Source organism: Castor canadensis, chromosome 1 (assembly GCF_047511655.1).
Source record: "Castor canadensis chromosome 1, mCasCan1.hap1v2, whole genome shotgun sequence".
In the NCBI taxonomy this organism is placed as follows: domain Eukaryota; kingdom Metazoa; phylum Chordata; class Mammalia; order Rodentia; family Castoridae; genus Castor; species Castor canadensis.
The window spans coordinates 27,360,269-27,376,580 of record NC_133386.1 but is presented as its reverse complement, the minus strand read 5'-3'; the positions used below and the strand labels follow the sequence as shown (position 1 = coordinate 27,376,580).

Below are 16,312 nucleotides of genomic sequence, written 5' to 3'. Positions count from 1 at the left end.
TCATAAATAACATGTGTGTATATTACTCTAAAAGTATTTTGTTTTTCATATTTTGGTCTTTAATTCACTTAGATTTCATTTTTTTTAATGCAGAGTTTAAAACAGGAGTCCAGGGCTGGGGGTGGAGCTCAGTGGTAGAATACTTGCCTAGCATGTGTAAGGCCCTGGGTTGGAACCCTAATAACTCAAAAGAAAGGAAAGAAGGCAGGAAGGCAGAAAGGAAGGGAGGAAGGGAGGGAGGGAGGGAGGGAGGAAGGGAAGGGAGGGAGGGAGGGAGGGAGGAAGGGAGGGAGGGAGGAAGGGAGGGAGGGAGGAAGGGAGGAAGGGAGGGAGGGAGGGAGGGAGGGAGGGAGGGAGGAAGGAAAGTAAAGAAGGAGGAAAGGATGGAAGGGAGGGAGGGAGGAAAGGAAGAAGGAAAGTATGGAAGTTAAATTTTACTTATTTTTCTAAGCAGACAAATACATTTTCCCTGGACCACTGCTGAAGAATCCATTCTTTCACCCTGGCTCATGAAGCCTGACCCACTCTGTCATAACTCTAGTCTCTTGCACCCATCTCAGAATGTTTCAGTGCTTTATTTATTCATGCCTGCAGCATTCTGTGGTGTTCTCATTATTACAGCTTTATAGAGAGCCTTGTGATCTGGTAGAACAAGCCCCTCCGCCTGTTCTCCAACACTGTTTTGCCTACTCTTGGCCCTTTGTGTTTTCAAATAAACTTTGGAATCAGTTTGTCAAAGCACATACTGGGAAGAATTAACATCTTTAAAATATCAAGCTTTCTTATCCACTTTGTATATTTTTCTATTCCTTCAGTCTCTTAATATCTTTCTATGAATTTTTCTCACATTACATTTTGTTATTAATATTATATATTTCAAATATCTCTTTAAAATTATATTTTTAACTTATCTTTTCATCCAACTGATCCCAACTTACCCTTCCATGTTAAATGAATTTCATGAAATTCATCAATAAAGTTGTAAAATCTAAGATTTAGTTCATGTAATATAATGGACTTTATTTATTTAACACTCTCCTTTGCACACAATTTTGTATGTCATGGGCTTATCAAGTAAGTAGCTTATTTATATCCTCTATACTTACCAAGAAGCTCCATGGTCTCTACTTTCAGTATCCATGAAATTAGAGTCCAAAAACATATCTTTGTAGATTCGACCAACTAGGCAATACATATCTGAAGCAACTTGCCCTTCACATTGCACCATGGGAATCATAATATCAAGAGCTTTTGCTCTATCTCCAGGGCGATTTCTCCTGAGGTAGAAAACATTGTTTCAATATGGATTCCAAAAGCAGTCCTAGGCCAACTGTCTTCTTAAAATTCTGCATAACACATTGGTTCACATCAGTAAAGTTGGCAGGCTAAAAACCATGATTAGATTTTGCATTGTTTATAGATACTCTGTGCTAAGCCTTTTTCATCCTACTACATGTCTACTGGATCTAGCAAGGATCTCTTTTGTGTTTCTCCTATGATCTTGGTGACGGACTTCCATTTACCTATCTACAGTTCTTACAACTTCCCTGTGGTGTATATGCAAGTTTAAGATGGTGGAGTGAGATTATACATGTAGTCTGTGGCCTTGAATAGGGAAGTCAGTTATTACAAATAGACCCAAACTCTTGACCTTAGGTTTTGATGGATTTTGTTCTAAAACACTGAGAAAACTAATTTGCAGTTAATACCACAAACTCTTGATAGTTGTCTGATTTCTAAATGTGACAAACTGATTCTCTAAGAAAGCTACTTTATGTGACTCATTTTGAAATATGTGCAGATAATTCTTAAACACAGACAAAAATTATCTAAGCGTTTATATTTCTTGGATCATGAAGACAATATACCAAGTCAAAGAAGTCAGTCATGAGAGATCACGTACTATGTAATTTCATTACATCTAGATGGAGCAAATCTACAGACAGAAAGTAGATTAGTGGGTGCCCGGGGCTGGAGGATTTAGGTGGGGAAAGAGGGTAAATGATAAAAAAAAATCGATAATTTCTCGGATTGATGATTATATAACTCAATATGTTACAAACATTGAGTTATGTAATGGATAAAGTGTATGATATATGGATTACATTTTACTAAAGTTATTACTTAAAAAGTTATCCTGTTTCTTCTCAACAACTACCTTAAATCTTCTGCACATAAAGTTCCCTCTTCCTCTTTGTACTAAACATCTTAAGTTTAGTATACTGTTTCATACAAATATGCTTTTCATTTCATAAAGAGAGATGAAACATAAATAAAGTAAAATTATAAGAAATTTTCACAGAATTTCACGTTTAATTTTAAAATATAATATATTCCATTCTGCCTTCAAAAAGGACTTCCTTGAAAATTAGTTGGAACAGGTAAACTCTGGAGGTCTCATCTGGCTCTATCAAATCTAAAAGATGTTTAACAAATGGTAAGACAAAATGGACTTTTGGTATACATCTGTTGATAAAGTTAGTAAATTCTACAGTTTGAGAGGACAAAAAAAGGAAAGACAGAGTCTGTGGCTGAGTGGCAATGCTGACTTTTTTCTCCTAGAGAGAGGCAGCAGAGCCTAGTGATAAGGAACACAGACCCCGCACCAGGAAGATCCAGGTTGAGCCTAAGTTTAAGGGCATCCTCACTCGGAGCTGTCAGGGACAGTTACTCAACCTTTAGAAGCTGCAGTGGCCTCATCTATGAAATAAGGACAATCAAGTCTTACACGACATATGCAAGTATTCATAAATGTGACATCCCTCCCTTTTTTCATCACTCTCTTCAGTTGTGGTGACTATGGATGTAGTCACCTTTCTCACCACGGAAGAAAAGAGCACCTAAGTACTGGATGGCTGGTGTTCTAGCTCCACCCTTGGCCAGAGTACAGATGGCCTCCCTGGTGACTCTAGACTCTAGTCTAGAGTCTAGGAAGTGGCCCTGAGCCCTGCCATGATGTGGACCGAAGGCAAAGGCAGGGCTGGAAGTAACAGTATCACTCCTATAATCCAAGCAGATTCATGGGCATATAGTCTAAATGTGATCAACAAGTTCTGATCATAACTAGATGTGTTCACAGCAGTTCTGGTAAAAATATTCTGTGGATGAGAAATGTGTTCTTCTACACAGACTGTCGTTACTCTCATTTAGTCTTGGTGTGAACGACCATTTGGTGTTGAGCATAAAGTCAGCTCTACATGTTTGTGGCATCCATATCTTGGGTTCAACCAACCACAGATTAGAAATATTCAGGAAGAAAACCTCAAATGTCTGTATTGAATATGCACAGATTTTTTTTAAAATGGTTTTCATTATTCCCTAAATAATGCAGTATAGAAACTATTTACATAGCATTATACTGTACTGAATATTATAAATAACCTAGAGATGATATAAAGTATACAGAGGGTATACACAAGTTATCTACAAATACTATTTTATGTAAGGGACCTGAGCATTCCCAGGTTTAGTACCTTTGAGGGGTCCTGGAACTGATCCCCTGCAAATATCAGATGACAACTATATTTGCTTAAGGATAGTGTCATTTTTATATAACTTAAAAATCCTAAAAACAATAAATAGTAAATACAAACCTTATTAGAGAAGAATAAGAATTATAAGCATTTAAATATACAAATAGTGTGAAACATTTTTGTTGACCAAAAAATCAGGATGCACGCCCTGTATATTTTACATGGTTTCGGTAGCTGTGTTAATATTGCAATGTTCAGAGTCCCTGTAAAGAATCTGCAAGGTACACAACAATACATTAGTGCAGATGGGAGGGAGTTTTTCTCCTTACCTATTCAGTGCAAACGCATAATGAAACTTCACATGGAGATGGGAGGCCAAATCGAAGGTGGGCAGTTTTTCTAAAGTTTCTACCAGCTTCACAATGGAATCATAGTCCTTTCAAAGAAAAAGAGAAGGCAGAGAATCAAACCATTGGGAGAAAGTTCTGACAATGACAAGTCTTTTGACAACCAGACATCTGAATCTGAGAAGGGAATTAAGTGAGAAGTCAGAATCCACTGATACATTAAAGAACCTAGAAGAAATTGCTGCTGTTTTTCTTCTGAGAAGTTTAGATTACTTAGATAAAAACATTAGACATATAGTAACTATGTGTGACAAAAATCAAAGAAATAAAAGGAACAAAAAATACCCAGCAAGGTGATGCCCCACTGTCTGAATATATTCATTTTCCACAGAGCCAGACTCCTGGTAGGAAGTGCTCCATAAGTGCATGGAGCAACGGATCGAATTTCTATTATACACAGAAAAATGGTTTCAAGTCAATGAGTAAGTTACTCTGGCCATGGGCTCCTAAGAACTACAGAACTTAAAAATCAGAATCTGTGGTATTGAGTCTCTTGTTCACATGAAGCTTTACACAGGCATGAAAAGCTGGGAGTGGGAATAAGAAATCAGAAGTCACTTAAATTTTACTATAAAAACCTGCTAGCAAATCCTAACTGAGAAGATTTTATTCTATTAAATACATTTAACAAATTCTAAGACATGTCAATAAAAATGCTGTAACATGCTAGTGTGTTTTGCATTACAGGATTTATAGTTATTTTTATAATGAATCAGTTGCATATTTCTTGCTTCGGGCACTATCAATTTCAAACAGCACAAATTTCAAGAAGTAAAAGCTATGTCCAGAAAGCTCCAAGACTTTTTACTACTTGCCAAAACAAAGCTCTCATTTATTGATTGACAGGTGTGCCTGAGGCTAGCACAGGAGAACAGACTCAAAGGTTAGGTAAGTGAGTAGATTTTCCTTTTTGTTCTTTTGGAGGACAAGTCAGATCTTCAGTACAAGTATTTCACAATCACAGATGGTTAACCCCTACCCATCTTTGCCATTCACTATCGAATCACAGGATGGAATGTTCAGGCTACACAGTAAAAAGTTACGTGCAGCAATGTGAGTTATTTATCAGCTAACTGAAGTTTCATTTCACAGTCCCTTACTCCTCCAACATGCCACATGACAAAGATATGAGAAGAATCTTCTCACCTGGATATCTCTGTAGGAAAGTAACAGATTGATGACAATGTCTGCAGTTAAGACTTCAATATTATCAACTCGCTGCCGAATTCTCGCCAATTCAGCTGCCAATTCTTTCCCAGTGTATAAGTTCCGAGCCTTCCTGATGTCATTAAGTATAGATTCCCGGAAGTACTGGCTGGTGAAAAAACACACATTTCAAAAGTTGTCATTAGCAAGGATTTTGGTGAAAAACGGTAATTTTATAAGGAAATGAATGACATTTGTATGTGAGTAGTTTTCAGTTTGTTAAAAGAAATACACAGAAGGAACAGCTCATATATTTGTCATCATTATGAAATTTGGGAGTCTATGTTTTTCTTTTAACCTTCTGCCTTGCTTCTAAAAATGCCCAAACTGCATTTTTCATTTTACTATTTTGAGTGAGAATTGTCCTAAATAAATGAGCTACACCTATGATCTGAACATAATATAATCTGTACTTTCCAACTCAGCATCATCACTCATTAACATAAATGATTACTTTTCACTAAAATATATTCTAAGAAATTTTTACAGACTTCTGATCTTTACATTAAAGATCAGATCTGATGTTCTATACTTGATTTTTATATATATTTAGATCCGCCAACACTAAAAAGGAGTCAGCAGTCTTTCTGTTTTTTTTTTGGCTGATGTCAAATTATTCTGTGAAAAAAAGAGAATAAAACACAACATGTGAACTCTGAAGACCTCTGTTTTATCTGTTCAGGAGATTGCACATTTTTCCTGGTCCTTCGCTGTCTCCTGACATCTAAGGAACATCTGATAAGAGGCAGATGAATGAAGCAGACAACACAGCCTGATCAAAACCGAGTGGCAGAATGAGGCATTACCTGGAACTCGCTTGTGCCACCTTCAGAAGCTGGACGAATCGGTCCACGAGAGGTAAGCAGATGGGCCCAAGCAGGAGCTCGAAGTTGGGCTGCATGAGCTCTGTCAAGCCCTTCATGAAGCTGCTATCACAGCAGTAGACCTTGTTGTGTGGTGTTACCATGTAGGGGACAAATGTGTAGTTCCCTGTGCACATCTGCAGAGAGAGGAGGTGCTGGGTAGGTGATGGGGAGCTCACCTGGGGACCCCACACCCACAGAATCCTAGGTCCCCTTCACAGACTCATTGTTGACAATAATTTTGAGTGCAAATGGAAATACAAAAAATTCATTTCTTATTCATGACTCATGCAAGTGAAAATTTCCCAATTTCTTTAATTGCTTACTTCAGTATAATTAGGACTTACAGATGACAGGGGAAAAAAGTAGACAACAGTTTCTATCAACCATTAAATATTTATTCACTGTCTCGTATGGCTAAAGTGCTATGATTCATGCTGTCAAAAAACAAGAGCAGTGCAAAGCACAAGCTTCACTTTAGAGAACTTACAATTCAGTCAGAAACACAGCAGAAACACAGGAAAATCCTGACAGCTAACATTAAAGGGCTTCCTGTGACAGCAGAGCAAGGAGTAGGGCTAGGACACAGCTGCTCCCTCCAGCCACTCTCAGTCAAAGGCTATAGGCTCATCTCCTAGTCACTAAAACTAGACATCCAGAATTTAGCTTTGACGATCCATTGTCCCTCCACTGCCACATCCCATCAGAGTCCTGTCTTTTCTGCCACCACAATGGATTCTGGATTCGCCATCTGCCTTCCTCCTCTCCCACCAGCATTGAAGTCCATGTATCACCACCTGTGGTTGAGCCTCTGCAAGTGGTTTTCACTGGCCTCCCCACTTCCACTCTCATCTCCCACCCCCATCTCTTCTCTCGTCTATACGTCAGACAGCTTTACAGTTGTGTGAAGACCCCTCAGGTGACCTTGGGATGAAGATAAGGCCCTGTGCTATAATCCCCAAAGGACTGACCTCTCACCAACCTTGCCTGTGCCCCTCTCCCCTCACTCATGACAACCTGGCTCCCTGACCTGTCAGTTCTCAGATGATGCCAAGTGAGGGTGTATTCATGCCAACAAATGCACTGCTAGAAAGAAGATGAAGGGACCCCTGAGTAAGCAAATTGGACTAGAGCTTAGGGGTCAAGGAAGCTAAGGACTTTAAACTATATATTCTGGCGGGGGGAGGGTGTGATGGTACACATCTGTAATCTCAGCTATTGGGGAGGTGGAAATTGGAAGGATCATAGTTTCAGGCCAGCCTGGGCAAAACCAGTAAGCGAGACCGCCCCCATCTCACCAAATAAGGTAGTCATGATAGTTCATGCCTGTAATCCTAGCTACATGGGAGGCATAAGTAGGATAACTGCAGTCAGAAGCTGGCCCTGGGCAAAAAGTATGACACCCTGACTGAAAAATAAGTAAAGCAAGAAGGGCTAGGGTCATGGCTCAAGTGGTGGAGTACATGCCCGGCAAACATGAGGTCCTGAGTTCAAACCCCATGCCGCAAAAAAAAAAAAAAAAAAATAGGAGGAGGAAATGGGGAGGAAAGAAGAAGAATGAGAAGGAGGAGGAAGAGAAGAAGAAGAAAAAAAGAAAGATTGGGACTTAATATGAAAATGTCCAAAAGAAAGTTGGAAATACATGACGAAGTGTGATGGAAATGTCAAGGAGTTTCAGGCAAAAGCAGAGACCTGGGAATTATTTGCTGTGGTTGTCTAGAAGGAAATGGAGGGACCCCTAAGAGGAAAAGCACAGAGAAAGGCAAGAGCAAAGGGCTGAGGACTAGACAGGCGTGTAGCAAACCCTGTTATCATCACCGTAGGGACCTTGGGTCCCCAGTATCTGCTGCCAGTCACGTCAGCATGTGGAGAGCAAATGGCCTTGTCCTACCCTCTGTACTAACCCTGTGAGAGCAAACCCATGCACCTGCGTGGGCCAAGGCCTGTGATGGGGCACACGTTCACCACAGCCTCAGGGCCTGCATGAACATAATTCACTAAAGAAGGTTCTGGTGTCTCCATCTTGTAGGTGAGGGCATAGGTGGACTTAGATCACATAACCGGTCTGTGATGTGTTTGTGACCCCAGCCAGGGCATGCCATGACCTCTAGGGGCTATGCACCCTTGGGTGTGGCCTTAAAGATGGACACACCTGCTTTCCAACCTTCTATCACCTTTACAGGAACCCTCCATGACCCACGTGACTTCACAGCAGATGCACAGGAAGTGACAACCACCTTTGTGGCCACACTTAATTATTAATGAACATATTAAGCTCTGAGGCATTTGTATGTGCAACGAAGCAGAAACAAGCCTGACTTCCAGCTAACGTCTGAGAGCATCATCAAGAGGCTGAGGTTTGGTTTTTAAATGAAGTACAGTAAGCTGCTCCTTCCCAACTTCTCCTTTGTGCAGCAAGGTTGGAAGGCTAATTAGGAAGGGGGAAAATGAACACCCTGTTTCCACAATACCACCAACCTCTCATAAGCATGTCCCCAGCTTAATCCTTTCACCTAAGCCACTGCCTAAAGCAGAAAAGAAAGTCAGGGACATCAAGCAGGGTGTTTTCCAAAGTTTCGAGAGCTTAAGCTATACATGAGTTATAAAAGAACAGAATCAAACACTCTTATTTTAGAAACCCATCATAACTCAAAATTACAAAGGAAAAGTTTTGAATCTTTAAGGTGAAAAATGAAATAGATGAAAAGCCAATAAGCCAGAAAAATGCTGTCAGAGTTTTCAACTATTGTCCTTTGCTGTTGGATAAACTTCTGTAGTCTCAGAAGCCTTAATATAAGTACTTGTATACAAGGAATGAAATAAACACTGTTAGTGAAACACTGGGCCAGGGAGAATACTGAGTCCGTATAGAACTAATTCCGGAAGAGAATGACTATTAGATGTCTGGGTGTTGAGGAAGAAGGTAGTAGAGGGAGAAAGAAAGAAAAATGAAAGTCAGAGGACATCAGGAAAAGCTTGTCCTGAACCAAACTCCATGGGATGGGGCTTCAGATCCCTGCTGGAGACACCAAGCATGCTGAAGCAGGTTCCTGGCCTCACTTCTCTAGGTTCCTAAGGTAATACTGTGTTTTAATTTCCCACCGTTAGTGTCAGAAAAGAGGGGAGGGTGATCAGCCACAGGAGTCCCAAGGGCCGCTGGGTCTGAGCTTAGAGGCAGCACAGGAAGCAGCGGGGGAAGGACAAGGGTTGGCTCTGTGGCTCAGTGCTTCAGAATGGTAACAATTGCTGAGAAAAGTGCTTTTCCAAAACGATGAAAGCTGATCATACAGGAACATTTATCTCCCAAGTTAGCTGCCATGTAATTTAGAAATGGTATTACAGTCATTTCTACTTGTAAATTGCCTCTGAACTTGTAGTTTGAAACAGAAAATAATTCAGAGTAAATAAAACAACCACTGAGTGATCAAGAGCAAACCCCTCAAGTGCAAGGACTGCTTTTTATGAATAAGATACTCATTCTAAAATATCCAAATCTTCTTTCTGCAAGAGAAAGACGGTATTTCCTTAAATTTCTAACCACTAAGGCAGGGTCATAAAAATAAATGCACTCATCTCTCTGGTCCTGGCTTTGTTTAATGGATATAAAATCCCACAGCTCACAATCTAGTCTTACTCAATTAATGCTCTTCACTGTATAAAAAATAATAATGCAGACCTTGTTTTTCAGTTTTTAAGAACTACATGCAGGTGGTCATCGGTGTGGGTGGAAAATGAGTTGAGCTTCTGAAAAGAAGCATGTTAAAGCAGATGTGACAATCAGCTTTCTTAAGGACATCCAACACCTGGGCCACAGCAGCTTTCTCAAGTCCTTGGGCAACTTGCTTGTGAATAGGTGATATCTGGGCCTCTCACCAATCTGCTTCTCCTTGTGTTGAAATGGGGTGGCCACCACTAGCTCTTTCCTGCACTGCAGGTCTCAGGGAAGACTGCCTTCTCTGAAGAACCTTGATATAATGGTCACTCATTGTTTAGCAGGTCACCTAACCTGAGGTTCGTAATGTGTGTGTTCACTTCTTGTTTATTGACCTCCCCCAGCTATACCCTAGCACTTCTCATTTGTTTCCTAGAAGAGTTAGGAGTAAGATCGCTTCCGCTTTCAACCTCTATAGGGAGTCTCCTCTGTCCCAAGCCCATAGCCTGACACACAGTTCATATTCAATCAGTACTTGTTGATAAAATTTATTTCACCACATTGAAGCATGGTGCAATAAGTGCTCATTTCCTGTTGAGATGGGAAGGGTAAAAGCTGATCGTGTCACAAGTCTCTGTCCTGGTGAAATCTTAAGCATAAATTTTTAAGTTTCTGATCCAAGGAAAAACTACCAATTATACTGTTAATTTTGCCATCTTTAATGGAATCCTTGGCATTCTTTATGTTATATGTCATTTTCACATTAAATTGTATATATATACATTCTTTAAGGTTTTTAAATACTGACTTCAAAAATAAAATATATAAACATTGGCCTAAGATTGCTTTCCCTGTATTATTACAATTTTTCTTCATGCAGAATTTTTTTATTTTCTCGCTTTTTCATGTTTGTTTAATTCTACTGGGAATTCTGTAGTATGGTCTCAAAGACAGACTTCAGTTCTTTAGAACTTTATATTACTCTAAAGGGAAGACAAATGTTGGCTAGATAGATACATGCATGTTGTATGTAAATAATACATACTACATACATATATACACACACCTCTATGCATATGTGTCTCTGTGTGTAGATATACTACTTTATTGACATTCATATTTCCACAATAATGAATATACTGTAGAATTTTTTCCAAAACATAACCACATATAGAAAATACAGTATTAGTGTCATCTCCCATTGTTACAAAGTTTCACTACAATGGAGTATCTAGATAAAATAATCATATTTATATTTCTAGTCAGAAACTCTAAAAAAGAAATACAGAGATAGAAGTTAACAGTTGGTGCAGATTAAAACAATACCAGAGATTAACTGATGAAAAGAAAAGACTTAAGCATTGCTGGAAAGTTAAGTCAAATACTCACAGTATTCTTCTGGCAAATGACTTCCTGAAAAAAAAAAAAAGCACAGCAGAAGTTAATAGGAAATTCAACTCAATGACCTATACTGAACTAAGTGGGAAAATTTGTATTAACATTTATATTAGCAATTGGAAATTTCAGAGAGAGCATATATTAAGTTTCTGTCTCTGAGAAGTTTACCTCCTAGCGGAGGTGACAGGCAAACACCACAGTCTGTGGTTTAAGGGTAACAGCACAGTCATATACAATATCCCCAAACTGAATAATGTAAAAATCATTTGTGCAGAATATCTATATGCAGAATTACCAGATCAATCACAGTCTCCTTGGGAAAAAAAAACTAAAACAAACTTGTTTTGCCTAAGCACAACCTCTCTCACGCCTAAGAGAGGGACAAGTAGCATGCTACAACTTGGGTAGCTGAAAATAAAGCCCACTGGGAGACCCCCACGTAGTTAAGCACATCTGACAACAATAGCCATAGGTAGAGTTCAGATATTTTTCAATGAGAAGGACAATGGGACAAATACACTACATGGGCCATGCCCTTTCTTCTAGGTTGTGAGGAATGAGGACAATCTTGCAAATAATGTAGCTCTGCAGTATTTGTGCCTAGCAAGCTCTCAATAAAAGCTAGCTACCATTATTATTCTTCCTAGATGTTAAAATCACTGGAGACACTAGGGAGACAATCTAGAAAAGCCTGTGGTATACAGGCTTCACTGAGGTTGGGGAATCATTATTTCGAAGAGAAAAAATGGGACAGTGTACTATAAAAGATGGTATGCATGTTGTCATGGAAACGGGAAACAGCAGGCATTTGTGGAGCCTCAAGGGTAAGTCCATCTGGCTAAGGAGAGGAGCCAGATCTGGCAAGGCGAGAGTAGACATGCAGGGTCCAACTGACCAGTCATCATCTTTCAGCCCTGCTTGGCAACACTAAATCAACACAGGGGTCAAAGGGATTTGGCTTAGAGCAACATGTAAGATCTGTGAACATTCCAGAACAGCAGATGAGAAAACTAAACTGATAAAGGAATTGCCCTGAGTAGTGTTGAGAGGCATGAAGAAGTATATAAAATACTAGAAGATATCTTTCAATACCTAACAATCTTGCTACTACAGAAAAGGACATGTACACAATAGAAATGGAACATTATAAATCCAGATGGGCATGTGTGCACACACATGCATAAAAAAGTCATTCAGACAGCCAGGGTTAATGTACTATAGAGTGTAGAAGTCTGAGGAGAGCGACAGAGAAGGTGGAGCTGAAGCTGAGCTGTGGAGAACAGGCCCAACCCGAAAGGCAAAGCCAAAAAGCTAGGGAAAATAGAGCCCTGTATGTTTTGGGATCTACAGAAGAGACAATTAAAGAGACATTTGAAAAAGAGCTTGAATATTATTATTGGGCAAAAGCAAAAAGTTCATTTTGACACATATAGATAATATGACTAGAAAGTTGTTTGGAGACATTTTCTTTTTTTGTTTTTTTTGAGACAGGATCTTGCTATGTAACCCAGGCTGGCCTCAAACTCATTATACTCCTGTTTTGTTGGGAGTACAGGTGGGCACCAATCACACCCAGCTTAACATGTATTAAAAACATATCAACACAGTCAGAACATTGTAAAAGCAAAGGTTGGTGAGATAATAACGCTCATAGCATTTCTTCTATACAGTGGAGCACAACTGCAGCAAGAAAACAGAGTGAGGAAGCCCTTTCTGCAGTGTTACAGAAAGATCTCAAAGATACACTGGTAAGTAAGAGCAGCAAAATGAAGATATACTGGTAGCAAAACACGCGAAGCACAGAATCATTTTTATCATGTGCTCCTATTCATGTATGAAAAGGAGAAAAGGGACCTTCTAACTTGCCTGTTCATGAAACCTCTCCAGCAGAATATAGACAAGCTGTTAACAGTAGTTAGCAGTGGAACTAGCTGATTAGGGGACAAAGGTGAGAGAATACTTTTCCCTTATACATCTTTTTATTCCTTTTCATTTATTTATTTATTTGGTAGGACTGGGGCTTGAACTCAGGGCTTTGTGCTTTCAAAGCAGGGACTCCATCACTTGAACCACATCTCCAGTTCATTTTGCTCTGGTTATTTCAGAGATGGAGTCTCCTTAACTATTTGACTAGGCTGTGATCCTCCCAATTTTAGCCTTCCAAGTAGCTAGGATTATTGGCATGAGTCACCAGTGTCTGGCCCCTTCTGGTTCTTTAAATTGTTGTATGCATGGTCTAAGAAAGACAAAGCTTTGCTTAAGTTTTTGAAATCCTAATTTGATGGTATTATGGTTTGATTAGGAAATGTCCCCCACAGGCTCATGTGCTGACTGCTTGGTCCCCAGCTGGAGGTGTTATTTTGGGAGGGTGTAGAAACTTTAGGAGGTGGAGCCTAGTTGGAGGAAGTAGGTCATTGGGGGTGTGACTTTGAAGGTTATACCTAGTTCTCAGTCCCTTCTTGTCTACCATGAGATAAAGAACCTCCTCTGCCACACACTCCCACCTCCATGATGTTCTGCCTACATGCATGGGGCCAAGTGACCGTAGACTGAACCCTCTGAAACTGTAAGCCAAAATAATCCCTCCTCCTTGGAGCTTTGTCTCAGGTAGTTTGGTCATAGCTCTGCAAAAGTGACTAATTCAGATGGTGATATTTACTATTTGAGGGAAAAGGCATGCAAAGTCTATGGACACATCATTAAGACATGGAGAGTGGTGGTGCCCAGAGGGATGGAAATCAAGGGACGGAAGAGTGACCTTGAGGTGGGGGTTAAAAGTGGTGTGGAGTTAGTGCCTGTGACAAACACATACACAAGGTTCATGAAACAATAAACAGAAAAACATTGGGTAAACACAAGAACAGAAGGAAACACAATGTGTGGAATTTTCTGAACTTGGCTGACAGAGCCTCTCTCCAGAGCAGAAGACCACACCTCACAGATACTGTCCTCTTTTGATAGAAATGTCCTTGTCTCTTTTCTCTAAGATGGAAGAAATACCCTTCTCTGCATCCTCTGCCACAGAACATCCTCCTTGTGGAGCACAAGAGGTGAGCTGGCCTTGAGTGTGTTCCATGACACCTGTCTTCCCAATACAGTAGATTATGCCTTTATTTTGTCTATCATTGACCTTCAATACAGATCTCTTACAGCACCTCTAGACCTCATCGCACGTTTTTGTTTGTATGATTCTCCCATTCTTCATCATGAACTCCTTAATGCAAAGGCGTGTCTGGTTCATACTTGTATCTGCACTGATTGACTATCAAAACACCAGGGCATATAGTCAGCCCTCAATAAAGGCATGAATAACTGAGTGAATGCACAAAGCACACAAAGTACAGTGTGAATTGGGCTAGATATGTAAGTTCTGGCTCTGCTCCCAGCAAGCCATGTGTCATTTCACTTCTTTCTAATGTAGTGTACTAAGAGAGTTGGGTTGAATGATGACTGGTCTCTTCCAACTCTGTATTCGTCACTTTCTTTTGGCTCAAGGCCTGTCATAGTCAGTGTTGTCCTCAAACTCCCCCAGCACAGAAGCTACTCTGCCACATCCTCCTTTTAGTGTGTCAGGCACAGAAATCAAAGTGGGAGGCAGGAGAGCAGTGGTGCGGAGTAAATAAGCCAAGGACTCTTTGGAAAACCACATCAGGCTGCCATTGGCTTCAAACCAATATGCTTTCTTCCTGAGGAACTGCTCACTGGAGTAACAGCCCTCCTGCGTTCCCTCTGCTTTCTTTTTAGGTTATGTGTATGTTGTAACAAATTATGAAATTATTAAAATCATTCCTATGTCAATCTACTGAACTCCTGTCAACTTATGTTTTATGGAAGCTGGAAACAGATATAAACCATTCTCTTAAAGGAGACACATCTTACTCCTACTTTATGAAGCAAACTTAAACAAGTCCTCAACTTTGAAGAAGAAACTGTACCATGTATGCACTTCAACTCACTTCAAAGAAACTGCAAACGAGACCTCGAAAGAGGTCTACTGAGGCCGAACAGGAAATGTTTAATTTGTACCTAGCCCACTGAAGAAGGGGAATAAAATAAATTTATGAGGCAACCACTGTATTTCACATCAGATCATGGAAACGTCTCATCGGAAGTATAAGTAAACATGTAACATCCACCTCTGCTCCAGTTCCTTGCCAATAAAATGTTTCTCAAGATACAACAGGCTCAGTGGTACATACCTATAATCCCAGCACTCAAGAGGCTGAGACAGAAGAATGGCAACTTTGAGGCCAGCCTGGACTAGGGAGCAAGACCTTGTCTCAAAACAAAACAAAAAGCCATCCAGTACCCCATTAGGGGGTGACTGGTTGGTGCATTCTCTGACTGTACCAAAAATATCCAAAAATTATTTTTCAATTTCCTAGTTCCTTTTGATAACCAAAGAAGGAAGCAAGACAAAAGAGACAGCCTAATCTGTGTCTCATTCCAAGAGAAAACAATGACAGCTTTTGATAGCTGTATGAGACAATGTAACTGAAGAAGTATTTTAAACAAATGCAGGGATTTAGACATCTATTGAATTTGGTTTTTACGCACTTCAGGTGTTTTCATATGCTTCTTTCATTGGCTTTAACATACAATAAATACAAGAAGTGCCTCCAACATGGAAAGTCTTTGTGCCTAATTAAATTATAGGCAATTATAGCAAGAAAGGAAGTGGGAGCAGCTGCTTTGGGTGGCCACGTCAAAGTGGTCAAAGTGGTGGGAGAAGCCAGACTAGAACCAATACCTCAGTTTCCTGGTGGTGGATAAAGGAGCCAGCTAGGAGTTCTGGTCCAGGGAAAGAACATGGTCCATCAGTGACCTTCCAGGCTTCCCTTCTGGTTCTTCTTTTTGTCTCAGTGGAACTTAGCAAGTGTTCCATTAAAAGTTGGGGGAAAGAGGGATCGTTCCTGTACCCCCAACTCCATCCTCTTCATTAATTAAGCAGTGAACTGCTTCAAAGCTAAGTATGAGTTATTGTAAACATCCTGGTCCTCACTGGGGCGAGACACCCTGTTCCCCTTTTTTCACACTGTTAAAATAAAACTGAACAGACTCAGGAAGAACATTCCAACATAGGTAACACAGAAACATGGTGCAGAGACATTAAAGACAGGTATAACTCAAATGTAGAGCACTTGCCTACTATGCACGAGGCCCTGGGTTCAATCCCAGCATTACAAAAATAAGTAAATAAAAATAGAAAGCTGAGTACATCTGTGTTTATGTGGTATATGTTCAGAAAAGCTCTCTGTGAAACAAACCAAAAAGCTATCAAAAATTAGACACTCATCATTTTACAGGGTATAT

The 16,312-nt window shown here is 40.0% G+C and overlaps 1 protein-coding gene across 4 annotated transcripts in view; it reads right to left on the bottom strand.

Moving 5' to 3' along the window:
- The window catches only part of Map3k5 (mitogen-activated protein kinase kinase kinase 5), a 205,106-nt gene that overhangs the window by 113,722 nt on the left and 75,072 nt on the right, over positions 1-16,312 (bottom strand). For all 4 annotated transcript variants that reach the window (XM_074073740.1, XM_074073720.1, XM_020180404.2 and 1 more), the window contains 5 exons: positions 10,991-11,014; positions 5,893-6,086; positions 5,027-5,195; positions 3,803-3,909; positions 1,107-1,277 (listed from right to left, as the gene is read on the bottom strand). In XM_074073740.1, the coding sequence (XP_073929841.1) occupies positions 1,107-1,277; positions 3,803-3,909; positions 5,027-5,195; positions 5,893-6,086; positions 10,991-11,014 (665 nt within the window). The remainder of the gene's footprint in view (positions 1-1,106; positions 1,278-3,802; positions 3,910-5,026; positions 5,196-5,892; positions 6,087-10,990; positions 11,015-16,312) is intronic.